Source organism: Panicum virgatum, chromosome 7K, assembly GCF_016808335.1.
Source record: "Panicum virgatum strain AP13 chromosome 7K, P.virgatum_v5, whole genome shotgun sequence".
Taxonomy (NCBI): domain Eukaryota; kingdom Viridiplantae; phylum Streptophyta; class Magnoliopsida; order Poales; family Poaceae; genus Panicum; species Panicum virgatum.
In genome coordinates this window covers 20,602,179-20,625,325 of record NC_053142.1, presented here as the reverse complement: position 1 = coordinate 20,625,325, position 23,147 = coordinate 20,602,179, and the positions used below count along the sequence as shown (strand labels likewise).

General features: G+C 42.8%; 3 protein-coding genes across 7 annotated transcripts; 2 read left to right on the top strand and 1 right to left on the bottom strand.

The window, feature by feature from the left end:
* Window positions 1-3,080: 3,080 nt before the first annotated feature.
* Window positions 3,081-6,617, top strand: LOC120640487 (oligoribonuclease-like). Of its 5 annotated transcripts, none has more exons than XR_005661834.1 (6): window positions 3,081-3,203; window positions 3,987-4,068; window positions 4,168-4,223; window positions 4,653-4,750; window positions 5,185-5,275; window positions 6,232-6,355. XR_005661834.1 is itself a non-coding variant. In XM_039916330.1 (6 exons), the coding sequence occupies exons 2-6, from the start codon at window positions 4,032-4,034 to the stop codon at window positions 6,400-6,402; spliced, it is 387 nt and encodes a 128-aa protein (XP_039772264.1). In that variant the 5' UTR covers window positions 3,081-3,203; window positions 3,987-4,031; the 3' UTR covers window positions 6,403-6,617. The 5 variants fall into 5 exon arrangements, 3 of the variants coding, with proteins under 3 accessions (XP_039772264.1, XP_039772265.1, XP_039772263.1); XR_005661833.1 differs by having other exon boundaries at window positions 4,653-4,766; window positions 6,287-6,336; XM_039916330.1 differs by having other exon boundaries at window positions 4,664-4,750; window positions 6,287-6,617.
* Window positions 6,618-8,187: 1,570 nt separating this feature from the next.
* LOC120640486 (tyrosine--tRNA ligase, cytoplasmic-like) lies at window positions 8,188-10,313 on the bottom strand. The gene is made up of 3 exons (XM_039916328.1): window positions 9,749-10,313; window positions 9,018-9,224; window positions 8,188-8,631 (listed from the first exon to the last, which is right to left on the bottom strand). The coding sequence occupies exons 1-3, from the start codon at window positions 10,196-10,198 to the stop codon at window positions 8,488-8,490; spliced, it is 801 nt and encodes a 266-aa protein (XP_039772262.1). The 5' UTR covers window positions 10,199-10,313; the 3' UTR covers window positions 8,188-8,487.
* Window positions 10,314-13,638: 3,325 nt separating this feature from the next.
* On the top strand, window positions 13,639-15,614 carry LOC120639998 (EP1-like glycoprotein 2). The gene is made up of 3 exons (XM_039915903.1): window positions 13,639-13,831; window positions 13,942-14,533; window positions 15,033-15,614. Exons 1-3 carry the CDS (start codon window positions 13,695-13,697, stop codon window positions 15,612-15,614), a joined length of 1,311 nt encoding a protein of 436 aa, XP_039771837.1. The 5' UTR covers window positions 13,639-13,694.
* The last annotated feature ends 7,533 nt before the right edge of the window (window positions 15,615-23,147 follow it).

Genomic DNA, 23,147 nt, shown 5'->3' with positions numbered 1-23,147 from the left:
TGTTTGTTTAGTCTTCAAATTTTGTCCCACAAAGACTGTTCTTTTAGATTGTAGTAGAGCACATCTAATTAAAGCAATATCAAATACCAAGATATAATTACATTGACAAGGGCGAAGAACCAATCAAATGTTCAAGTAGATGTTACTTTTCTGGTCCAATGCTTTGTTTTTATTGAGGATCTATAGAATCAAATAAACAATGTGGTCTTCAATCACAACTACTGTAATTAATTAGGGATAGTATGGTCATGTTTCATTACTAGTAGTATGTCTAAAATTTTCTAAACGAGCGGTCGTTGTGAGACGGAGAAAGTACTTATTATACCTTGTCACATTTATATTATATAACTAGGATTGTGAGACGGAGAAAGTACTTATTATACCTTGTCACATTTATATTATATAACTAGGACATGATCTATCGATTCAATTTGTGTTATTTTTGGAAGCATCTAGACGTAGAGAGCTCTCATGTCTACATGAAGAAAAAACAACCACCCACCCCGCGTTTGTCTCCGTCCGCCTCGTCCCCCACCCTGACCCTACACCCTACCTCGCCGGTGTCGCCTCCAACACCTGCGAGGACCACCCTTCTCCCTCCTGTCTCCCCTTCCTATTCTCCAAACCATCCGATCTCCACCCCCTCCTCCCTCCACGTCGGCGAGGACCGCCCTTCTCTCTCTCTTTTTTAAAAAAAAATCAGGTTGATATTTCATTCATAATTTTTGTTTATTACATCCAAAAACTTACAAAGACATCCTTGAAACAAAAAGAAAAAACACCCTAGTCCTTGTAAGCTCCCGGTCTTCCTCGCCACCGGCGGTCAGAGCACACATCTTGAAGCCGACTTCCTCTCCGGCGAAGGAGCAGAGTTTTTAATCGCCGTCTTGAGCAGCACATCGAGATCGACGTGCGTTGTTGACACTGAACAAACTGGCTGAAGAAGCTAGCCTAAAGCCAGCACATCACCAGACATTGAGGATTCTGGCACCTCAAGGACCAGGAACACCAAATCGCTGGACGATGAAGAACCCCTAAGGGGAATTGAACCACCAAGACTAGTGGGATTAGAGAACCAACCCGATTTCCATTCGTGTTGGTAAGCAAACCTCCCAAGATCGACACCGAGAAGACAAGCTTCGTCAACGAAGACATAGGGGGTGGGCAAAAGCACCCATGCCTAGCACCATGGTCAGCCACGCTGGGCATTGCCGCCACAAGCCTGCTGGGTAAGAACCCAAGACAGGCAGCACAGGCAGTCACCCCAGGCACAACAGCCATAAGCCTGCTGGTCTCAACCTTCACCATTGCCGGCGACAGGGCGAGCAGATTGGGCCGAGGATGGCCGGAAGCGAGGGCGAGTAGGGGATTTATTTTATTTCGACTCACCTTTGCTCTCATGTCGCCGGCACTGAGAATGGCGAGGACGGCGGCGGCAAGAACGACGATGGCGCCTCTCGCGACCGGAGCAAGGGAGGACTTTCCCATCCGGGAGAATAGAACTATACCAAGAACTAGCGGGGTGGCTCCACTCCTTCCAATCATCGGCGAAGAACACCGGAGACGGAGAGGAGGGAGCCAACGGCGGTGGATTTGGGACGCTCTGGAGGGAGACCCGGTTAGGGACGACTTCTCGAGAGAGTTCTAGATTCCAGAAGATAGATGGGTTTCATGCATCCATTCAGCTCCCTCTGCTCCCTCCCCCTCTGTTTAGATCTGCAGGAACCATGTTGCCACCGCTATCACCGCCTTCTTCATTTTCAATAAACACCCCCATTCTAACACGACCTGCCGGTTGTCCTCTCACCATCCGCTCCCCTCTCTCACCCACGGGTGGACCCAACTTTTCACGAAGGGCTAGATCAGTGAAACGAGCTGTGCCTTGTGGACCATGCTTCTTTTTTCTAGGCCAAAACTAGTCTTGTCAACTATACTTCTTTTTTCTAGGCCACCCCTCAGGTGGCCCTAGTGGTAGTCCCGCCACTGCTCCACCCTCGGGCCAGTCCCACCTCCCTTAGAGCTCCTCTGACTTGGCAGCACACAAGTAACCCCATACCTCCAACCCGAATCCTAATGTCGTCGGGCATCATCCATCAACGAAGTTTCTTTACTACTTTCTTCTCGTGGTGGAGTTACTTTCTCCCATATATTTTTGAAAATAATAAAATTTAAATTTGCCATTAAGGCTCTGTTCCGCCGGCGGATTTTGGCTTGGCTGGAGGCTCGAAGCTATTTGGCTGGCTGCTCCAGCCATTAATTTCCAGCCGAACAGGCTGTAAATTAACGTACTTCCTGTGTCTCAAAATAATTGCAATTATAGAGTTTAAAATTTATTCCATAAAGAATATTAATTTTGACCTATCTATCACAAAAGACAAAACAATTTCCGGAATATTCTTGCAAAAGACAACTATCACCTTATCTACTCATCACAAAAGATAAAGCCAGTCTCAATGGGAGTTTCATGAAGGGTTTTATAATATTAAATACCATCACTTTTGCTGACATGACAAAGAAAAAAAAGATAGATTTTCATAGGGTGTAAGGAGAGTTTCATTACCATAAAATATATCTGGCACAGTTATCTAGTTCTCAATCTAGATAACTGTGCCCGTGAAACTCCCACTGAAACTGGCCTAAGAAATATTTTGATCATTTTATAATAGCATTGGTTTGCGTGTTCAATCCTAAAATTGTATTTATTTTAGGAGTGCAGGACTGGCTTATTTTTGTTTGCTCGCCGGTGACCCGTGCGGGTTTTGGACGTGTGGGGAGTGACCCGTGGCAGCTATGTTTGGTTTCTTATACATATTTAAAACGCACAATCTGAAAAAAGAATCTTACATGCATGGAGAGTTAAATGAAGTCTATTTGCAAAACTTCTTCATGGATGGGTGCAACTTTTCGCGAGAATCTAATGACGGTAATTAATTGGTGATTGGCTACAGTAATGCTATAGTAACCACTCTCTAATTGTATGGTCAAAGCCTTATTAAATTCTTCACAGTTTCTAACTCAAAGATTTTGGAGTTAATTTTATAAATTGACTTTGGAGATAGAAACCGCCACTTCTTCATGTTGTTTAAAATAACGACTGATGGGCCACAGACTGGTTTTTTATTGTAGGTTTGGACATCACTAAAGATCGCATACTGGAGATTGCTTGCATTATAACAGATGGTAAACTTACCAAACGAATAGAGGTTGCTATTGAAACAAAGTATTTCAGTTGGTTTGGATGTTATGATTATTTCTCTTTTCTTTTTTGATTTTTTGCACTCAGAGATATCGTTTGGCTGTATGTACTTCTTGTTTTTTAAGTTTTGAGGGTGAGCACCTTAGGATATCTGTCTTTAAAGCTGATTGGTTGAAGGAGCACAATCTATAATACTTAATTAGCAGGCTGAGTTGTTGTTGACTCATAATAGGAATAATGAAATTGCTTTGTGTCCTTAATCAGCAGGCAGAGTTTTTGTTGACCCATAGCTTATATGAATGAAATTAAGCTCATGGGCATTGAAGCAGCTCAAACCAGTTAAACAAAATTTCCAGGAAGTCCACTAGGGCTCTTTGATTGTTAAGCTAATTTGCTTCTTACGAAGTATTTGGTTTAAGAGTTTGTGCAAAGATAAAATGGACAATTAGATTATGATGGAATATTATTTGATTTTAGGGCAATTAGATTATGATGGAACACTATTTGACTTAAGCTATGTGTTTATTTGAGGCTATGAATACAGTGTTGCTTCATCATTTGCTTGTTGCCAACCATATGGTTATTGTAGAGAGAGGGACTTGTGCAACACCACACACCAAATGAGGTGGGGTGACATTTTATATATATATAGCCAATGTGCTTTGTATACAAGGAAAGGAATCACAGTAGACATGGAAAGCACAATTACAGCTATGATCTAATAGTTAGCTTTCTGATGGCATCTCATCCCAGGCAGATCAACATAACTAATGTTACCTATTTGTTTTAGGGTCCAGACTTGGTTATAAGACAGAGTAAGGAATGTTTAGATGGCATGAATGAATGGTGTCAAGTCCATCATGTGGCAAGTGGTAAATATCTTATCATTCTGCAAGAGTCATGTATATCTGTTGTAAAAATCCATCATCTGGCAAGTGGAATGCTTAAATCTATTGATGTTTCCAATTCAGGACTGGCAGAACAAGTACTAAAGAGTGAGATTTCTGAGCATGATGCAGAGAAACGAGTATGTTATTCTTCTCCTTTTGTTACCTATATAGTCTGAACTCTCTGAAGGTGCTCACTCTATTATTAATTAGCTTAAACATTAAAGTGTTATTTTGTTCTCTTTATTTCAGGCAGCATATTGGTTACTTCGAATCTTTATTCTTTGCCTGTATAGCATGTTATATTGAGTGCCTTTTCTATGCGCCAAAACCCTTCCTGATGCTTGTGCTTTCCTGTGCACATATGCCTATATGGGCCTGTGCAGGAGTGTGTTTGTGATGCTAATAGTTGTTAGTATTATGATAATTGAATGTCCTTTTGCTGTTCTCTTTATATCTTTATATGAACATTAGTATTATGTTCCTGAGAAACATCCTATATATGTGTTCTGATTCCTTTGGTATTCAGCTATCTAATGAAACATTTCCTAACAGGTTTCTTGTGTTAGCTATTTTTCAGGTGTTAGACTTTATTAAGAGGTATATAGGTTCTGCTACTCCATTGATAGCTGGGAATTCCGTCTATATGGATTTACTATTTTTGAAGGTTAGCAAGAGAACAGGTTTGGTTATCTCTGCTGAATCTTAAATGGTCTTATATGATTTGATTTAGATTAGAGGCTTTGAGATGCTGCACTTTAGGAGCATGTGTAAGCTTGACTTTACTCCGCATCTGGCAGTGTACGTCATCATTCTGTTGATATTTGGAGTCAAACAATATAGTGTTTTCCATTTTTATGTGGTTTTATCAGCAAAGAATGAGGAAATGAGAATACCTCGCACAGTGCCTATCCTATTATGATATAGGACTCACTAGTTTTTTTAGAAAAGTACAAATTTTCCACTACTTATTCAATAATCAGTTTCTTACTGTTAATGAATTGGCATATTCTTTAGAACATAGGATTATAGAATAAGTAGCATCATTTATTTACTGTCTTTTGGGCTTTGGCTGACATTTCTCTCATTTTTGTCCTCCAGAAGTATATGCCACAACTTGCAGGCATATTCTCTCATGTGATAGTTGATGTGAGCAGTATAACAGCATTGTGCAGCCGCTGGTTCCCGAAAGGTAACTATTCTTGTTACTAAACCACATTACTGAGTTATCATTTGATTCCTCTGCATTTCTTTATCACTCTTATTTGTCTCATTTTTGGACCCTTCGCCTAAACTTGCAAGCAAAGCGCTAATTATTCTAGACTTGATAAGCATGCATGCCTGTTTCAGTAGTCTAGACTTGCTTTTGTAGCAGCAGATATACACAAACTTTTAGTGTCCAGCAGCAAAGACCAGTTTTCTGGGCATCTTTTAGCAGAAGTGATGCGTTTTGGGTGTCCAATTGCAAATCATCTTTATAGATGACTTGACCTTAGCTAAACGCTCACTAGTCTAAAATTTGTAAATGCAACGCTCACTACCTGAAACAAGACAATCATCTCCAGCACTTTACTGCAATTTTACTAAAGTATTTTTGCTTGCATTTAATTTAAAGATAAGATGGTAGCTAGTGGATTTATATGGCAACTTTTTCTAAGTCGTGGTCATCTTTAGTTTTAAACACATCTTGCTCAATTGGAGAGTATGGGCGAGCCTTCACAACATTTTCAAACAATTGGATTTGTAATATGATTTAGTATAGGGTTGCGATGTTTTCTTCACTGCAGGGAATAAATGCTTAAATTGGGATGGGTATGAATGCAAAATAGTGTAAAAAAAACTAAGAATGAATAGACCAAAAATTCATTTCCCTGTTTAGAAGAATTCTTAAGTATGAAGTATAGAGTACTGTTCGTTAAAAAGTGAAATTATTTCAAATCAGCATCTCATCTTCAGACCTGCTGCTCCACAATTTTGTACAAAGTGTAATGGTATCAGTTGGTGAAGCATCATTAAATAGTGTCATGATTATTTTGCCTTCCTTATCCTCTGTGGTTAGCCTAGATTGATGTTGGTATTTTGCAGCAAAATATCCAAGGGCATAAAAGTGTTCAGCATCATAGCCAATAATTAGGTTTTCATTCTTAGGCACAAGCACAAAATTCTAAATGACATGACTTCGCTGATGTTTGGCTGCATACAGAAAAGAAAGCTGCTCCAAGAAAGGAGAAAAACCATAGAGCATTGGATGATATCAGAGAAAGCATCAAGGAGCTACAATACTACAGGGAGAACATTTTCAAGTCACGGAGATCTTAGTAGCTTATTGTGGTGGATTGTGAACACATCCTCAACTAATCATGTAACTTGGTGATTTGCTGAAAGTTTGTGTGTGGGGAGCTGGCATAAAATTGTCGATAATTCCATGCTAGGGCCAATTAAAAATTTGGGGAAATGTATGATTATTGACCTTTGGTACGCCGTACGCATATTAAAAGAGTATCTCGTGTAACTGCAGAATGTATGTTGTCATAGCTCTTTCGCAGTGACAAATGGCTGATGATGCTGCGCTGTCTATAGGTTGTACCATCTTGGGCGCTCATTCACTTGGGATATGAGGAAGAGATTGCAATGATTGTGATATCTTCAGAACTCGATTCTGTAAGATCAGTGGCTGACATCCGTCATTTAGCCATGTCGCTCCAGCTGTGCAATGGGCGGAAGAGACTATTTTGATCAGTTCGGTGTGATGTTCATTGGAGCCCAAGCTTGCCTCGCGAGACATCACAATTTAGTCTAAAATTTATTGCCATTTTGTTGGATACCCAATGGTGAAAAGTTACAGAATTGGCAGCTGATTTGGCCTTCAGACTTTTGAATGTTTGGGCCTTTGTTTACCTTTTTATGGTTATTTTTTGATATGATTCGCTTGGTACGGACGCACATGTCTTGGATCCTCCGATGGGAGTAAGAATAATCAAAGATGCTTTGGGTTAAGCTGCATTAAAATTTAGATTTAGATCTCTCTAGCTGCCTCTGGAAGCTGATGTTGGCTCGTCCTCTCGCCTCTAGAAGCTTGGAATATGAGGCTCTCGATTCCAAGGCAAAGGCTATAGCTTCTGAATTTAAGATTAGTAATTCTGTGCTTTGCAAACTGTGTTGAGTAGGGATGGCAGCGGGGCAGGAGTGGGTAAGGTGCAGGCAGAGTAAATACCAACCTGCTAGAGTATCTGAAACTCCTCGATGGTAAATTTTTATACCCATGCGTGTACCCACCGTACCGGGTACTGTATATGCATGGTAGCACAAATAACATGTTATTTTAGTCATATAAACTAGTATAGTTGGAATCTATCACCTATACAAGCTAATTCAAATCAATAAAAAAAGATCTAAACAATCCGTTCTCCACTGTTTTTTTTCTAGTCTACTTTTTATAATTGGATGAAAATATGCATTAATTTCCAACTAAAGTAATCCATATGAGTAAACGCAACGAGCAATGATACATACACATTGCTACAAACAAATAAGCAAAATATCACTCATTCACATTTCTTAGTTCATACAATCTCACTTTCAGTCCATCACACAAGAAGAAAATGAGACAATCATGACAATGATATGAGTTCACTAGATCGCATTCTTGTATTTCGGGTACCCGGTGGGTAAAATTTGATACGCATGCCTAACCCGTCTTGTTTTGGGTATCCGATCCAATCATGCTTGCGGGTGAGATTTCGTACCTATACACTCACCCATTGAGTAGGGTAGGAAATGTGCGTTTGGTTGAAGAATGTGCGTTTGGTTGACTACACGAAATATATTGAGCGAGATAAAAGAAATGTAAACATGTTCACCATTAGCCAGGCCCAGTAGCTAGTACAGGCAACCACGGCATGCTATGGGCCTGGTTGGGGCACATGCAACCCAACCAATGAACCAACCACGCTCTAAGTTATTCATCACGGTTCACACAGACATGCAGCAACAGCAGTTCTGATAGCTAGCATAGCTGCTCTCGATCTTTCAGCAAAATGGAATGTCTGACGAGTGATGGCTCATACAATACAACATGACCTAACTACCAACTACATAGATCCATTACAGAAAATGCCAGAGCTTACAATTTCCTAGTTCATGTAATCTTTCAAGATTCGTCTATCAAATTCCAATTGAATTTAAGTACAAGAAAATAAATGCAAATAAAATACCCTGCAAGCACATAGTTCACACGAAAAGTGAACTACTAGATACAAATAATGACATCAAAATTCTGAGAGATTATTGCCAGAAGTTGGAAACAAAAATATTTGACAGTTGCTCTACTTGTGTAGTTTATTTTCAGGGATGATACACAACATAAGACTCACGTGAAACAAAAAGGTGTTCATCAACAAAGATTTATGACACTCTAGCACCCTTTAGTGATTTGCAGAAAACGGGGCCTGCAGATGTACGCATTGTATGCTCACCAAGAATTGCTATGCACTTATCCGTTGTTTTAAGATGCGGTTGGACAGATTCCCAAATTTTCTTCTTTTGTACCTGAACAAAAAGAACGATGCATTAGGCGTTGCTCACAATTAATTTCAGCAATAAGGACCCTAGGTTTCTTAGTAGAACTAGTCCCACACAGTGAATACAGAGCTTAAAAGCTAATATTGTTATCTTCAAAGGGATTAATATAATGCACCCATGTCACTACTATGTATAGTTTAAATTGCTAGAAAACTCAGAAGGTAAATAATTGCTTGAACAGTTACTAGAATTTTGGAAAAAAGAACATGCAGAGACATAGTAAATAAATAGTTCAGTAATGGACAAGGACGACCAAATGAAATCAGGCGCAGTAGTATGCATGCATATCATGTAGAAGCATCAACACAATTGCCTAGACAAACAACTTAAAAATCTGCATTGTCAAGTGATACCTGATTTGGTGATGCAGGGTCTGATTGACGATCCTTTTCTTCTTCCAAACCAAACCACACTCTTTCACCAGGAACAGATCCTTCCGGAGGTGTGAGCAGCTCAACATTCTCATGTGAAGCATCAGAAGCAGCCATGAGCATGCCATTCGACTTGATGCCACGCATGTTCCTTGGTTTGAGGTTAGCAAGAACAATCACACTGCTGTCCTGCACGGATCATATGCCATGGCTAGCACCATAAGTACCATGAAAAAAGTATTAATTATAAGTTATCTTATAACATGGATATAACCATGAAAAACTCCATATGCTCTACTTGTTGGATCAACTTAGGGCGTGTTTGTTTCCGCTTATGCGGCCTGTTTGAGCCAAAAATGCGGAATAAACCCCACCAAACGGCCTGCGTTCGACGCGCGTTCGAGAACCACACATCGCAGAATAAGCGGCAGCTTCAATGTGCGGGCGCAAAATTGCGAGAAGCGAGCTTCGAGCCCCGTTTTGCTTATACGCAGCGCGCTTACGCCAGCCACGGTTCCAAACAGGGCCTTAATGCCCAAATTCTCCAGATGTTACGGACCAGTCTGAACTGGCGATAATTGAGTTCGAATTTAGTGTCTTGGGCTATGTTCTTCATCTCTTTTCTGATGTATAATCTCAGAAATAAGCAACATATAACAATCAAACATAAGCAGATATCATCTGACATGGACGCATTTCGCAACGCATTGTACCTGGAGCTCTTCAATTGGGAGGAAGTTGACGAGGCCGCTGCAGATGGTGCGGGGCTCCGCCTCGCCTACGTCCACCTCCTCGACGTAGAGGGTGTCCGCCTCCGGGTGCCTCCACGCCTTCACCACCCGCCCCACACGGATGTCCAGCAGCCCCGCCAGCTCCTCCACGGTCGGCTCCGCCTTCTCGTCCCCGCCCGGCGCCGACGGCTTCGCCTCCTCCGCCGCGGCCTGCGGGGGCGGCGGCGCTACGGCGGCGTCCGTCGGCGAAGGCGTCGAGGAAGAGCAGAAGAGCGCGAGGTTCCGCGAGGATCTTGCGGCCGCCGACGGCGGCTGTGCGGGAGCCCAGAACGAGACGGCGCCGGCGCGGGGCCTCACTAAGGCGAGGGCCGAGGGAGAGGATGGGAGCAGGCGGGCGCAGGAGGCGAACGCCATTCTCGTCGCGGCCAGCATCACGCGGGTAGCGGGTGCGGTTGGGGCGGCGGCCGCCGTTCTCCGCCGCAGAGCGAGCAGCGGCAGCAAATGGGAGACGAGGAGAGATTTTCTATCGGATGGGTAGGGGGAGGGAAGGATTGATGGGCCTCACGCTCTCACCACATTTGTTTCCGCCTGTTTGTTTCTGCGTTTGTTTTCAGTACACAAAACTCCAAATTCTTTGAAATTACTTGAATTCTCACAAAGACCACCTTAGAAATTCTTACTGAGGTCATTCCCAATGCAAACGCTTCCAAGTAGCTTCTATGCATCTCGTGTTCATATATATACAACACTATAGACACTATGGCTCCAATGATTCATGTATATAGCACTGGCAATTAGGTTTAGTTTGGTAGAGCTTCACCTGCTTCTAATTCTATGGGGGATGATTCTCTATAGGAACATTATGGAAAATTAGATTCCATGTGAGAGATGACTAAGGAAAAAAATTCCAAGTTTCAGATCCTTGGTTCATTTCAGAGGATCACCTCATAAAAATCAGTATAAAATTACTTCTCCATGAAAAATTATTTGTCAGCACTCCTCTTGAATTTAGCCTAGAAGCTGCTCCAGGATCTTTGCCAAACAAGACCTTAATAAGCGCCTGATCCTGTCTTTGTTCTCTATCAATCAATCATATTTGTTCTTTGTATATCTTAGAGGCACTATCCTTCTCCATAATAAAAGTTGACGGTATTTAGTTCATAAGTTTTTTGCACTAAAACCAAGCCTTGCATGAGACCAGTTTGTTCCTCTCTCTCCATTCTCTCATTTAATATAAGTAGCACATAAATTAAAAATCTTAGGTGGCTATGTAGTTAATTAATGCCATAGAAACTATTCCAGATGAATAATTGGGATTGTCATGAGAAGTCTAAGAATCCAAATCTAACTTTGCATGTTTGCAACCCAAGGGAGACACATAATTATTGTTGTTGACATTTGATGTATATAGTAATGTTTATTTAGAAAATCATACGTAGTGCTATTCAAATGTACCATTTTGCTGAATAGAATTTAACACAAATGGTTAGCGCTTCAACTATCCACCTAGGTTCTAGTCCATCACAATGTTCACATCTTGCTGGATTTAGTCTATAAATTAAGGATGTTATTATTTTAGTGATTGATGATGTTGCCTTCAACAACGACATCTGTGATATGTATTTGTAGTCATAAGGATAAGCGTGACTGTATGTATATAAGCATGCGGTAGTGTGTTTAGAAAAATTGTAGTAGTTAGTAGATAAATAAAGCTTCCCGTTGTTATTTTTATTTACTTACTGATTTTTGAAAGGTAGTCGTGGAGTTCTACGGCGCTGTGCTACGCATGATGAAAGTTTAGCATGCCACAGTTTTTATGGTGATTCCTCTAAAAACTTGACAGCGTGAAAGCAATCAGGTGCTCTAGCCTAAAGAGGAGGAGGGGGTGAATTAGGCACTCTAAAATCTTAACCTATGGCTCCAACTAATTTGCACAAAAACTTAAACTAAATCAAGCTATCTAGATGTGCAACTACGGTTTATCTTAGTGTGAAACCCTCATCCCAAAAGAGTTTTGCAACCTATAGCCAATCCTAGCAAGATACTACACTAAAAAATAAAGGCACACAAGTTGCAATATGAAATGCAGAAGCTTAAAGAGAGGGATGAGAAAGCGAACTCTCGACACGAGGATTTATCCCGTGGTTCGGATTACCGCAAAGGCGTCCCTACGTCCACGTTGTTGAAGCACTCACGAAGAGTATCGTTTCCGGCAATCAAGTCTCTTCCGTGAACACAATCACGGTCACCTTGATTGCCCACGAAGGAGGGGTCTCCGTCCCCCGCACAAAATTGTCGACACCGCTCCACACCAATCCGGAGGGTCGTTGACGTGCCAGCGAGCCACCAATGCTCCAAGGAGGCCGGCGCACCGAGATACAAGTTTGGTTCACTCTAGAACCACAGCACAAGGATCTAAACCTTGCTTGATCACTCACTCAAGAGCTAAGAGCTAACCTAGCACTAACACTCACAAAACTTGTGCTAAGGACTAAGGATTTGATCTCTATGCTCTTGGATGGCTTGGAGGTGTTCTTGGATGTGTGTGTGATGTCTTGGGACTCCAGCAAACTCAAAATGGCCGGGGTGAGGCGTATATATAGGCCACCAACTCAAGAGAGCCGTTACTAGCCGTTGGCCAGTTTTCTGCGTAGGCATCGGAACTTCCGGTGCATAGGCCATCGGTTCTTCCGGTCACTCTGCATTCTGAAATAGCCGTTGGCCTCTCTGACATTGCTGCAATAGCTTCAGGGACCATCGGATGAACGGATGCTATGGCGTCGGAACTTCCGGTGACACTTGATCTTCATATAGCCGTTGCACCTGCTGACGTCATTGCACCGACGCATTGCTCCGGTGGCTGTCGGTTCATCCGGTGCTGAAGGCTTGGCTCCTGCGCGCTTGACATCGTCTCTAGACAATGGTACGTTGATTGCACCGATGCCTAGTTTGACGCCGTCGGTTCAACCGGTGACCTGGCTATCTTGACTTGGTCTTCGCTTGATCTCCATTTGGTGCTCAGACTTGCACCGATGCCAGGGCGTCGGAACTTCCGACAACCATCAGATGCACCGATGCTATATGCATCGGTTAAACCGGTGCTATAGTTTTCTGCAGAACTCGTCCAATTCAGCGTTTTTTTGAGTTTTTTCTTCGTGTTTTGCTTTGTATGGCCTTTTTACTTCATCCCTGGGATCTAGAAATGTTCACTCAATAAAATCATTAGTCACATTGATTGCGTTGTCATACGATTACCAAAATCACTCGAAATGGCATAAATGGTGACATGTTCGTTACACAGCGTAAAAGATAGCAACCTGTGTTGCGGACCAAATAGGAGAATTTGCAATAGCGTACTGTGTGGTTTGCCAAAAAGAAGAAGTCTATGTTTCCAAAAAAAAAAAGGTGTCTATGTAACACAACATTAGTCTAGTCTAGAGCTAATAAAATGATCGAGACAGACTACATATTTATGATGGTATATATTGGCGAAGCGCTCCCTGTAATAAGATACATGTGAAACTTGGCCACAATTCTATAAATTGTCCCGTTCGTATTCAAAGCAACTGTGGCGTCAAAAAGAATTCAATAATGTAAGATTTCTCCGTCAGATTTCTCATAGTTTCAACTGAAATTGTACCGAATTTTTTACATTCCAATATTAACATACAAAACCCAACTTATTATAATACTTGTGGCTTGTAATGTATAGCTCACGCAGATACCGAGATATGCAATTTGGAGTGTTGTACGAATGGCTTAAAATACGCCCAAAACAGCAAGCGAAACGTCAGACACTGGATACACCGTAAACAATGGGCGAGGAGCTGAGGACGAAGCAAGGAAGGAAACGCGGAGGTTGTTGACGACGTAGACTTTTTGAACTAGTCAAACCAATCCAGCTACCAAAACACCGCGTGCACATGCTATGGTGCTCAGCCTCAGCTCTTCCATTCGGAGAAGAGGCAGAGGAGGACGGAGACTGGTTGACGGCCAGCTCGGCGCCCAGGCACTTGCCGGCGGCGAGTCCGGCGATCGCAGCAGCGCCATCGTGCTTGTGGTCAGGTGAGTTCTTCGCTGTAAACTCATCTCTTCAAAAGTGAAAGCCTAGTCCCCAGCTTTCTTGCTCGTCAAAGAGAACTCACCCTTACCGTCTCCACTTTCCTTTCAAGTAGCAGCTGCGCCATGGCTCCTTCCAATCTTCTCCTCTTCCTCCTGCTTGTAACTGCAAGTCCATTGATCACCGGGCAGCCCTTCGACTACCCGACAGCTAACTTCTCCACACCGTGGACCAACAACAACTCCCTCGAGCACAGCGTCACCTATAGCGACGGCTCAGTCGTCCGGGCCATTGTCCTCCGGTCACCAAAAACACTCTATGGTCCATCCTTCGCTGCAGGGTTCTTTTGTCCCACTGCACCCTGCGATACCGGCACTTTCATCTTCGCCGTTTTCATCGTCTACACCAACAGCGGCGGCAGGATCACTCTGCCAAACAATGGTCTTCCTCAGGTGGTTTGGTCCGCCAACCGATTCCACCCTGTCAAGGAAAATGCTACCCTCGAGCTTTCTGGGGATGGCAACCTGATCCTCCGTGATGCTGATGGCAGCCTTGTCTGGTCAAGCAGAACTGCAGGCAGGACTATTGCTGGTATGGCGATCACAGAGCTCGGCAACCTGGTGCTGTATGATCAGAGGAATGCAACGGTATGGCAGTCGTTTGATCATCCGACTGATGCAATGGTCCCTGGGCAGTCACTGATGGAAGGCATGAGCATAGTCACAGAATTCGGGGTCGATGCCTCGTCCCACGACCCGGGAACGCCGTTCCGATTCGAGGGTCGGGGTCAAAGAGGGTCAGTGTCCCATTCAAGGTTGGATCGCGTCCCGGTTTGAAATGGGTCGTAGCCCCATTGCTAGCAGATTTAATTGGGATAAGAAGGTTATTGATAGAGGATTGATGTGGTTTTTGTTAGATAATAAGCTGAGTACGTGTAGTATGATCTAGATGTACTATTTTGTATGTTTCTTATATGCTTGTGCAGATTAGTTTCTTCATTAGTAGCACATATATATATAGTTTTTGTCTTTTTAAAGACGCATCGACCCGAAGATATCGACCCGGATGAATCAGAGTTGCGTTCCACATAATAATTTATCGTTCCATAGAGGTATACCCCCTTCGTACCACAATTTTATAAAGTGACGACCCTCGACCCTCGACCCCGTTCCTCGACCCGGTCGACCCAGGAACTTTGTGACTATGGGCATGAGGCTCACTGCAAACACATCTGCAACAAACTGGACTCAGAATCAGCTGTACATGACTGTTGTATCCAATGGATGGTATGCTTATGTTGAATCCACACCACCACAGCCCTACTTCTCGCAACTGGTGGACAAAAACAAGACAGGAAACCATTCAACGCAGGTTACCTTTACAAACGGTAGCCTCAGCATCTTTGTAGAGTCCACGCCACCAAACCCAGATTCAGGCATCACGTTGCCAGCAGCCAAGTCTGCCCAGTACATGAGATTTGAATCTGACGGGCACCTCATGCTGTACGAATGGTCTGACACTGAAGCAAAGTGGACTGTCGTGTCTGATGTGATTAATATATTTCCTGACAGTTACAACTGTGCTTTCCCGACGTTCTGTGGGGAGTACGGGGTATGCACGGGAGGGCAATGCAGCTGTCCCTTTCAGAATAACTCTGTTTCAAGCTACTTCAAACTTATCGATGGGTGGAAGCCAAATGCTGGTTGCGATCCATTGATTCCAATCTCCTGTCAAGAAATGCAACACCATGAGCTCTTGACCTTAACTGATGTTTCATACTTTGTGTAGGACCGGAAAATGCGACCAGAGGGGGGGGGTGAATGGGAGCAACTCAAAATAATTTCGCACGGAAGCAAACAGATCAAACTCCCAAATTTCAAGAACTTTAGCAAATTAGATCCAAACGCGAGGAAACTCGAAACATAGGTTCACAAGATCACTAGAAATCTATTCTCAAAATATTATGCAAGGAAATTAAGTATAAAATGCGGATCAAGAAAACCTAGATTGAAACCGACGATAAACCTGACGAAGAACAAATAAGCACGATGCAATGAAACGAAGAACAATACTTAATGATAAAGTATTAAACCAAGTACTTGTTCTTACAAAATTGCATCTAGCCTCCGCCCGATCGTCCTCCCTCTCTTGATTAGAGAGATCAACAAAAATCCCTCACTAGGAATTAAACCCTAGGCTAGACTGGAGAGAGGAGTGCACGCAAGAAGAGCTTCAGGGAGGCGGCTACTGTTCACGGCGGCTACTGTTCACGCGAGACTGTAGCGCGGCACTGTTCACGGCGGCTACTGTAGCAGCGCCCCCCAAAACCCTAAAAACGTATATCCCTCAATCCTAGGTGCCGCATATTTATAACCCATAGAGTGGCACTACCTAAATTACAAATTTGCCATTACGTAAATCAAATTAACGTAATCGGCGCGTATCACGCAATATCATCCTCCACGGCAAACAATCTCGATGTCCGCGATCCTTCCATCTAGCACCATGGCGTCCCGTGATCTCGCCGCACGATGATCCGGAATCTTCTCGCGATCGACAATTGTCCCCATCTTCGGCCACGTCCGCCGCAACGAACGTCCGGGATCTTGGTTTTGTGGCTTAACCAAGAAACCGTCCACCAACGTTCTCTCGCTGTGTCGTCAGGTACAGTAGACATACACCGCACGATCTCAAATCCCTCGAACGCAAGTCTTGATCCACCCTTCACCCGCTCTCAGTCCATCGGCGTGGCATCATATCTTCATTCTTCACACGTCGCCGCATGTTCAGTCTCCACCTATCACCTGCAACGACACCAACCAAGAGAAACGTCACACGCACACTGTGTTGTTCAATCACTCATCACAAGGTCCTAGCCCCACGGGCATCTCAATCTCCCCCTTGATGAGTGCATTGACAACACCACACCACACAAATTTATTCAAACAAAAATAGAGTAAAAGAAGAAAGAAAAGAAAACAATCTAACAAACTTGATCCCCAAAGACATGGGCTAGCAACAAAAGCTAGGCTCGACACAATCAAGACAAATACAAGAGTAACTGAAAAGCTCCAAAGCTGACAAACTCCCCCTGTCAAAATGCTCAAACTCTGACAAACTCCCCCTGTCAAAATGCTCAAACTCAACCTCCCCCTGAGACTCAGCAACATTTCAAAAGCATAATCTCAGCAAGAAAAATTAACTCCCCCTGCAAAATGAATTTGTGTCACTCATTCTCCCCCTTGTTGACAAAGCACTCCATCAAGTAAAAGATACATGAGGGGACGGCACAGATAGAAGCTTCAGAGACATATATCAAATACTTATACCAGCGAACCAGCAAAACCAGCTGTTCAGAAAAGCAGCAACACAATGCAATGACCATAGAAATTTAAATTAGAGCCTTTTGAAAACCAATTAGTTAGACCATGCAAACAAATTCAAAGCCAGTATCAAGCTGAAGACAAGACATATAGCAAGCTCACACGACGGGTAACAAAGCTTCCAATCAAAGTTCACTGCAAATGCTTGAATCAGGTCTATGCCATGAAAGACAAACCCGTGGCACACACAACACCTGCGACTGGGGCAAGCTGTGAGTAACCAACTTAGGCTGCCATGCCTAAAGCACAAGTCTGTATATACAAAACCCAAATCTCAGCATCATATATATATATTATTCCCAATGTTATATGCTGAATACTGAACCCATTTTTCTTTTGTTGTCCCTGCTGATCTGGGATCTTTTGACAGCCCCTGGACTATAGAGTGCCCGGTTCATGTGTGTCTTTGCGACACAAAGAACATTTGTTCTTTCATAGGCCCAAAAGAAGCTACATTCACAGTGACGAACCGGTCTTTGACCCATTGAAAGGAGCCAAAACCGAACCGTGAGCAAGATATATGTCGAGTATTCAACCAGATACTAGAACAAGAACATGTAAACAAGCCTGATAAAATCATGAAGTATCTGTGTGCTGTTTTCAAAACAAAATATGGTCACCCAAAGCATCACAACCTCTCCAAAGGCATTTATCACAAATTCGCTGAAACAAGTATAAGGCATATGTAACCGAAGCGACAAAAACATTGATACTAGAAAGGATAACACACACCAAACTCACCACGCAAACGTGCAAACGTGGCTTGATCGAGTGGTTTAGTTAAAATATCAGCCAACTGCTGACTAGTATCAACATGCTTAAGCTCAATATCACCCTTTTCAACATGATCTCTTAGAAAATGATAACGAACATCAATATGTTTCGTTTTAGAATGCAGCACAGGATTCTTAGCAACACTGATGGCACTGGTGCTATCACACAATAGAGGAACATGAGAAAACGACAAACCAAAATCGCGAAGGGTAGCTATCATCCATAAAAGCTGAGAACACAACTAGGCAGCAGCAACATACTCGGCCTCTGTAGTAGATTGAGCAACATTGGATTGTTTTCTAGAGGACCAAGAAACAAGAGAAGAACCCAAAAACGTGCAAGTACCTGATGTAGATTTTCTATACAAACGACACCCAGCAAAATCAGCATCCGAATAACCACACAAACTGAGCGTCGAAGAAGCAGAGTACCAAAGACCAATTCAGGAGTGAAACGAAGGTACCTCATTATGCGCTTCACAGCCTGACGGTGAGAGGTCCTGGGAGACGCCTGAAAACGAGCACACAGGCACACAGCAAAGTGTATATCCGGTCTCGTCGCAGTCAAGTACAAAAGTGACCCAATCATGCTTCTATATTCCTTCTGATCCACGGATTCTCCATCTTCATCAGCATCCAAAGCTGCGCTAGTCGGAATGGGCCGTTGAAATTGGCTTAGCATCAGCCATGGTCGAACTTCTTCAGGACATCCATTGTATATTTTCCCCTGATGCACAAATGTCCCTTCCTGTGTTTGTTTAATTTGCAATCCTAGGAAAAAGGTCAACTCACCCATCATAGACATCTCAAACTCCTTACTCATTGATTCTGCAAACTTTGCAACAAGAAAATGAGACGAACCACCAAAAATGATATCATCGCACGTATATCTGAACTATTAGAGAATCATTGCCTTGTCTGAGGAGAAATAAAGTTTTATCAACAGAACCCATTTTGAAACCCATTTCAAGTAGAAAGTTTTCAGTCTAGCATACCAAGCACGAGGGGTGCTTGCTTCAACCCATATAAAGCCTTTTGTAACTTGAAAACATGATTAGGAAATTTAGGATGTTCAAAACCAGGGGGTTGTTTAACATAAACTTCCTCTTCTATATACCCAATTCAAAAAGGCACTCTTCACGTCCATTTGATAAAGCTTAAAACCACGTGAGGCAGCAAAAGCAAGCAAAATGCGAATAGCTTCTAAACGAGCAACAGGAGCAAAAGTTTCACCATAATCAATACCCTCCTTTTGACAGAAACCCTGAGCCACCAATCTGGCTTTGTTTCTGACAACAAGACCATCTTCCCCTTGTTTGTTCTTAAAAACCCATTTAGTACCAATTGGTTTGCAAGAAAAAGGTGGATCAACCAAAACCCAAACCTGATTTCGTTCAAAATTTTCTAACTCCTCATGCATGGCATTGACCCAATTAGAATCAGACAGCGCATGTCCAACATCACGGGGTTCAAAAGAGGCAACAAATGCAGAATGCGCAAGGACACATTGATTTCTAGATTTATACCTTGTCGTGCGCTCATTCAAGTTACCTATCATTTGTTGAGGTGGATGGCGACGCTGAATATGTCGAGGTGCTGTTCTAACAGAAGTTGCCTCCCCCTCAATTGTAGCTAGTTCATGATCAACAATAGGTATAGCTGCAGGATCTGCTGTGGATGTGAAAAGCTCTGAAGGCCCATCGTCTATCGTGCTGCTAGGCGTCTGAATGGGAGTTGCCTCGAGCACAGCTGGATCCTCTGTTGCATCATCATCATCGTCAAGTCCATCAACCTCATCTTCAAAAATGTTTTGTCCAATCTCATCATCACCTGCACACTCAAAAGCAGAAGAGAAACAAGGCATCGTCTCGTCGAAGGTGACCTCACATGTCTCCTCGATGCGATTAGTATCAAGATTAAGAACCCGGTAAGCTCGCCCTTGCAAAGCATACCCCAAGAACAACCCATCAGAAGAACGTGATTCAAATTTGTCCAAATTTCCTTTTTTCAGAATAAAGCATTTACAACCAAATACGCGAAAATGAGAAACTTTTGGACAACGACCATATCTCAACTCATAAGATGTTTTTCCCCAGAAAAGCTCTCAGAAAAATACGATTAGCAACATAGCAAGCGGTATTGATCGCCTCAGCCCAAAAACGTCTAGGGGTTTTATGTTCATCAAGCATTGTCCTAGCCATCTCAACAAGCGTTCGATTTTTCCTTTCAACAACACCATTCTGAGGGGGGACATACGGTGAGGAAAACTGATGATCAAGACCCTGTTCTGAACAAAAAGATTTCATTCGAGCATTCTTGAATTCTGTGCCATTATCACTGCGAATTGCTCTAACGACATTATTGGATAACTCATTTTTCAGCTTTAGAACAAGATCATGAATAAATTGAAAAGCCTCATCCTTGGATTCCAAAAAGAACACCCATGAATAACGAGAAAAATCATCCACAATGACGAGCACATACCACTTCCCACCAGCAGAACGAACACGGGCTGGACCTACAGTGTCCATATGTAACAACTCACCCGGTCGTTCTGTCATCACCTGAGTCACAGGTGCATGAGAAGCCGCAATCATTTTGCCATGTTTGCAAGGAGCACAAACCAAATCTTTCTCAAACTTGAGTTTCGGTAAACCATCTATCAAACCCATCGAACTCAAACGGCATAGTAAATCAAAGCTCAAGTGACCCAAACGACGATGCCACTTCCAAATGGGGAGAGAACCATGAGCAACCAAACAACGAGCTTGTCCAAAAGATTTAGAGAAATCAACCATGAAAATTCGTCCAAAGGGGGAGATTTGACAAACAAGGTTACCGATAGAATCTAGAACTCGCGAATTGCCTTTCTTAAAACGCACTTCAAAACCATCATCAAGAAGTTGTGAGACAGAAAGCAAGTTATAATGTAAGTTCCGTACCTTCGCGACGTCCTTTAGCATGAATTTATTGGTTACCTTGATACAGCCATGTGCCATCACTTTTCCTTTACTATTGTCCCCGAATGTAATGTATTCTTTACCGCTCGCGGGGGTGAGGCTGGAGAACCATCTATCATCTCCGGTCATGTGACGCGAACAACCAGAGTCCATTATCCATATGTTCTCCTCGCCTCCATCCTGCAATCAATAGCGAACACGAGAGTGAGCTAATGACTCAACACTGGGGTTAGGATAATGCAATGAAAACCAGTGCTGGGCCATTTGCTCAAAAGAAGCATTAGCAAAATCAAATCTCTCGAAAGAACGACGATGCCCACGAGGGGGAAAACGTGGCATGTCATTCCTATATGACGCAGGGGCACTATTACGTGAGCGAAAACCAGAAAAGCGAACAACTGGCGCTCGTCTAGAGTCACTACGATCATAGGCACCATGTGCAGGGTACCGATCACGTCGTTCAGCACGCTTCCTACGGAAGCAAAACTCCGCCAAATGACCATCACGATCACAAAAATCGCAATGGTAAATATTTTGAGTAGGAGCAACGACAACCTTAGCCTTAGAAGTGGAACCAGAAAAATCAGGCTTAAGGTTATCCAAATGTTCACAAGTTGGTGGCCATGTGTTATTCAGGCTTTTAAAGTGTTTGGGTTTAACCCTCCAAACCTGCTTTTTAGGAACAGACTTGGGAGGTTCTACCACAAAACCTTCAGGTGAGACCGGTGGACTCTTCTCACTGGGAGTAGGCCCATTGTTCTCACCATCTGCATTCTTTTTACCAAAGTACGCTTCAAATCATAACCAACACCAAAATGTTCACCCCTTTTAATTTGTGCAATAGTCATACCAATCTGGGGCTCACGCACAGAACACCAACCAAGGATTGTTCTCAAATGAGTGTTTTCTTCTTCTAAAGCAGCATTGTCCTTCTTTAAGATGGAAATTTCAGCAACAAAAGTAGGACAAGTCAAACACTCAGGTAAAACAGGACAAGTGTGTTTTTCTCCAACTGAACAATATGGCATTTAGCAACATTCAACTCAGTTTGCAAAATTGGACAAGTAGCACAAGCACCAAGTAAAACAGAACGAGAGCGAAGTTCTTCCAATTCAATCTTAGCACAATCAAATTTATCAACTAAAACAGCATGCTTAGATTGCAATTCAGAAATAGAAACCATATGAATAGAACATTCCTCACATTCTACAGCAGCAGGTGTAGCATCTTTTAGTGTTTTTAATTCAGCAGATATTCTATCATGATCAGCCTTAAGTCTTGCTAGAATTTTATTTTGTTTATCAACAAGTTTAGTCAACTCTTCAATCTTCTTCAGCAGAATTTTGTACCTCATTATCAGAAGAGTCGTTGCTGCAGTCATATGCATCACCCTCATTTAAAGCCATAGTGCACATGCCTCCCTTGATGTCAGCAAGAAAACAGAGTCCTCCATCATTGGTCTTTTTGGGCTTCTCATCTTCGGACTCTGAATCACTAGAGTTGTAGGAGGCATCTGAATCAAAGCTACCCAGCGAAGAAAGAGAACATGTGCAGCCTTCTTGATTTGCTTGTCAGTAAACTTCTGTTGTCCCTTCTTTCTCCCACGCCTATCACTCTTGTTCTTCCTGTCCTTGATTGTTCCTGGCCCTGTAGCTGTTGCCATGCTCCGGTGCCTTCACCTTGCTTGGACAATCAGCAATGAAGTGTCCACGCTCACCACAGTTGAAGCATCCTTCTGAACGCCTTCTATTTCGCCTGTTTTCATATACCCGCTTGAACTTGTTGGTGAGCAAAACAAGCTGATCATCATCAAATACCTCCAACTCATCATCTGCAATATGACACAAGGAGGACAAAGCAAAACTAGGAGTAGATAAAAGATTAGCATTAGTGTTAGTACTCCCAGAAACCAAAGCCATTGGAATATTTGAAAGAGAACCAGCTGGGATTGTTAAGCTTTTTCGAAATTGGATGTCGATCTCTTTGGATTTAAGCTTACTGAAAAGCTCATCAGTTGTAAGAGTCTCATAATTAGTAGACTCAACAATCGCTTCCACTTTTGTACCCCAAACATCCAAGTCGAGTGCATGCAACAATTTGAGAGCCCTTGCATGATCATCATACGGCATAACCATTATGTTGGCTTTCATTTTGTTGACAAGACTCAAAAATCGAGCGAAAAGATTTTCGATAGACTCACCAGGC

Coding starts and splice junctions, on each gene's coding strand:
- LOC120640486 (XM_039916328.1), bottom strand. CDS start 10,198: ATGCTGGCCGCGACGAGAATGGCGTTCGCCTCCTGCGCCCGCCTGCTC. Junction 9,225..9,748: donor TCCCAATTGAAGAGCTCCAG/GTACAATGCGTT, acceptor TGATCCGTGCAG/GACAGCAGTGTGATTGTTCT. Junction 8,632..9,017: donor ACCCTGCATCACCAAATCAG/GTATCACTTGAC, acceptor CTTTTTGTTCAG/GTACAAAAGAAGAAAATTTG.
- LOC120639998 (XM_039915903.1), top strand. CDS start 13,695: ATGGTGCTCAGCCTCAGCTCTTCCATTCGGAGAAGAGGCAGAGGAGGA. Junction 13,832..13,941: donor GCCATCGTGCTTGTGGTCAG/GTGAGTTCTTCG, acceptor CCTTTCAAGTAG/CAGCTGCGCCATGGCTCCTT. Junction 14,534..15,032: donor CTGGGCAGTCACTGATGGAA/GGCATGAGCATA, acceptor TTTGTGACTATG/GGCATGAGGCTCACTGCAAA.
- LOC120640487 (XM_039916329.1), top strand. Junction 4,224..4,663: donor AGCATGATGCAGAGAAACGA/GTATGTTATTCT, acceptor GCTATTTTTCAG/GTGTTAGACTTTATTAAGAG. Junction 5,276..6,286: donor CAGCCGCTGGTTCCCGAAAG/GTAACTATTCTT, acceptor GGCTGCATACAG/AAAAGAAAGCTGCTCCAAGA.